This window comes from Trachymyrmex septentrionalis, unplaced genomic scaffold (genome assembly GCF_001594115.1).
Source record: "Trachymyrmex septentrionalis isolate Tsep2-gDNA-1 unplaced genomic scaffold, Tsep1.0 scaffold108, whole genome shotgun sequence".
Taxonomy (NCBI): Eukaryota; Metazoa; Arthropoda; class Insecta; order Hymenoptera; family Formicidae; genus Trachymyrmex; species Trachymyrmex septentrionalis.
The window spans coordinates 799,685-803,442 of NW_017304207.1; the positions used below are offsets into that span (position 1 = coordinate 799,685).

Genomic DNA, 3,758 nt, shown 5'->3' on the forward strand with positions numbered 1-3,758 from the left:
TGTAAGAAGATAAAATGTAAACGGAATACGAACAAAAATTATTAAATAGAAAAAATTTGGGAATAATAATGACGAATTGGTGCATATAAAATATATGTCTTGCATCAAAAAAGAAACAAATTAACGCGAAAAATTTATGTGAGAAGGCTTGTGATATTTTTTTTTTTTTTTGAGGACATAAATTAAAATTTTTTTACCGCGATATTATATGTGTAACAAAGAAGTAAACAACCATGAACAATTTTGTTTTAATTAATGTGAACGAAAATGTTACTGAAAACGAGCCAAAATTTGTCACTAAATTGATTTTATCTGTGTTATCGGTATATCAAAGAAAAAGACTTACAATATTTGTAAGTGTGACTTATTCGTGCAATGTAGTATTTCTATAATACTTTTATTCATAATCGTTCGAAATAAACTTTTTTTTTTCGAGAAATACATCGCGATAGATGGAAATTACTTCCGAGTGATGCGCTGCCAAAATGTCGGGTGTGTCCATACTGCGCTATCGAGCGATAAAAGGAGATTATGCTCATAAGGACATACAACTTGAAATATCTGGTACAATTATTATGATGCGATATGTTTACGGTAAATCGAAAATCTAAACAACGACAGAATTTGGAATAAAGTTTCAGTGTTAGTATCCAGTGGCATAAAGATAAAAAAATATTGTTTGTAAAGGAAAGAGAAAAAAATGTATAATTTATAATATATCTTTAAAATTCGCGGTCTCTTACTTTCGTACACCTATTTTTTATACCAAGTTTTAAAATGTAAGTTAGATTTTTATTCACAAAATCGCACGAATCTCATTTTATTTCACATTTTTAAAATATTTGAACGTCGTACATCACATTATTCTATTAAAAAATCTTTTATCACTGAAAAATTTTAATTCTGAACTTGTATAGTTTATTAAAACGTCTATAAATCGTTTTTATTAATTACAATTTCTTTTCGTTCTATCGAAGTTCAATAAACTGCATGTCGCGGAACGATACCGAAGACGACGCGTGAATAAATGGCTCTTTGACGACATCAATGACATTTTAATCATTGCCTTGCGTTACACTTAACTCTCTCTTCTACAATTTTGGCGTATAACGTATACCGTGTCAGGCAAGTAAATTTAGGTAATGAGACTTTCCAAACATGTTAGCATGAGCTCTTGTTTGCCAGATGCGCTAACACATAAATTCCTGTTTGCCGCAGCGTATAGTACCTAGCTAGGAAATATACTTCAGCGGATGCTTGCAAAGTACTTCGAAATACCTTATAAATATAGACCGATTTCTCTCATGTACATGCGATTTTGTGAATAACAATAATACAATATTATTCTGTATACACATACAGCCTGTAAGATTTAATAGGACTTATCGAAAAAATAAATTTTAATAAAATTATATTTTTAAAGACTAATAATATTGGTCAACAAGATTTCGATAATCTTATAATAAAACCTATAATTTGTGCTTCATTGTTTTTCATTAAAAAGTCTTTTTCCATATTATATCTGATATTCAAAATAACAAAATAATTCGTAACATGCATCATTTTTGTACAGAAAAACGTTTCAACTTTTTGAATATCAAACATGATGTTTAAAAAGACTTTTTTTGAAAATCTAAATATGGCGAGTTTTTTTCGTGGATCTTGTATAAATATACCAAATAAATTTTGATATATGTATAGCTGTTGCATCATGAAAGTAAACCGCTTACAAAAACTTTAAAGAAAGCTTATATCTTATATTTCAAGTGTCAAGTTGGAAATCAGAATAAAAGTTAGATTTCTCATGTGTGCTATATACGTTGTTATATATAATATCTCTTTTCATATGGTTGAAAGAAAGGGAGCGAAAAACTTTAAATCCATCTCGCGAGTAAAAGCGATTGAAAGAAGATAAAGATATTTCTATTAAAAATGACATTCTGAGAAATATTTTAATAACATAAAGGTTTACGTACTATAGAGTTTTTTTTTACATTTCAGTGAGCAAAAGCGATTAAGAACCACTTTATTTGCTTCATTTATTTGGCTATAAAAAATAATCTTTTATATTGTCTCAAAGATATTAGCATCAGTAATATTAAATTGCTTGACATTTATATAATTTGTAATATTATACACGCATTCCAGTTTCGGTTTAAGACTGTGTTTTAAGGTCAACAAATCGGCACACAATTTGTTTGAACTGAAAATTATAAAAATTCATGCAGAAATATTATTAAACACCAAGGCTCGCCTTAGCTAAATATGTGAATCTCTGCTTATCTATGTTGAAAATTTGTTTATTCGCCGACTAATGTAATTTCAAATATTTCCTATCTTTCAATTAGTTTTGGATTTTTTCTGTGGCTACACTCTACATTGCGAAATAATTAGCATGCCGAGAGAATAATAATAATAATGTCAGGAGAAATAATATGACCTATAAAACGCAAATATCCTATATAGTACATATCTCCAAAGGATGTTCCCATAGATGTCCAAAGACATTCTACGCCCTAAGGATGTTCCCAGAACGTTCCCAGGATATTCTCTCTGATAAAGTGTACTGTATGTGATGGAAAGAAAATTAATTTGCAGCAATTAATAAACTAGAATCGAGATAGAGCCTGCGTATATTTTTTTTGGCAAACGTAAATCGAACTTAATAAGTAACAAAATTTATAAACACGAATTCTTAAGTTACATAGTAACTAAGTTTTGAAGATACAGCGGTCGTTACATATAAAGAAATTCTCCTTGTTGTAAAATATTCTCGTGCGGCTTTTGTATTCCAGAAATATGATCTTTAGATAACAGCGGATCTTACACGGATTGTGAGCCGCGTGATCACACGAGAAAGGTGTGCTGCCTCGCGATCGATGTCGAATTTTCTCTTCAGTCGGCTTTCAGCCGGTAGATCGTTACCATCGATTCCGTCGTCGATCGCTCCTCGTGCGTATTGAACTGTTGAACACAGTCGCTCGTCGACTCCGCATCACTTGATGTGCATCAAGAGCTGCAAATATCTCGTCGACGTATCAGTATCTTTTTATTCCAAATATTCTTCTCATGTCATCTAAGATTAGAAATCCAAATAAACATATTTATCCCAATATTACATTCCTACGATTTAGATCGTTTCTGTCGCTGTCAAATCTTTTTTATTGCCGACCCATGATTTTTCTTCCGGCGTTTAAATGCGTCGCGTTAAAGTCTTTTAATTCACAAATCGAGATTTCTTTCAATTCGCGTTGCACGCATAATTATCGAGACTAACTTAATAAAATTTCAATTAGCCAACGTATCGTAGTTCTTGTTATATACTATTAAAGATCATTGTGGTGACCGACGGGATTCGTCCGTGGAGAAGGTCAACGCGAGGCTCATTCGAGGTGTTCTTTTCGAATTGCAGATCGAATATAAGTGCGCGCGTGTGGTTCGTGTGTGTGTACATGTGCCATCATCACCGCCGTCCGCAGCAGTAACGGAAAAGAAGAGGGCTCGACCCGCAGTGGCCGGAACCACCGAAAAATGGACGCGACACCACAGCGAGTTACTTCCGGTTTGCTTTTGTTCTGTCTCGCCACATTACATCTCGGTAAGTCCCTTCGATTATTATAACGGTCAACGCACAATGCAATTGCCGAACGTGTGACGGAGTATGCGACATCCATGCCAGTCCAGAGAAATCAAAGATTTGTTTTTTATTACTGTATTATATATATATATATATATATATATATATATATATATATATA

At 32.3% G+C, this 3,758-nt stretch overlaps 1 protein-coding gene across 5 annotated transcripts in view; it reads left to right on the forward strand.

Moving 5' to 3' along the window:
- LOC108747604 (protein Skeletor, isoforms B/C) overlaps window positions 1-3,758 on the forward strand; it is a 74,645-nt gene that overhangs the window by 1,711 nt on the left and 69,176 nt on the right. Inside the window, exons 1-2 of one of the 5 annotated variants that reach the window (XM_018485215.1) lie at window positions 2,910-2,952; window positions 3,413-3,598. In XM_018485215.1, coding sequence (XP_018340717.1) covers window positions 3,532-3,598 — 67 coding nt within the window. In that variant the 5' untranslated portion in view covers window positions 2,910-2,952; window positions 3,413-3,531. Of the gene's footprint in view, window positions 1-2,909; window positions 3,042-3,412; window positions 3,599-3,758 lie in introns of those variants that run through there. The other 4 variants (XM_018485188.1, XM_018485179.1, XM_018485198.1 and 1 more) reach the window with 4 other exon arrangements.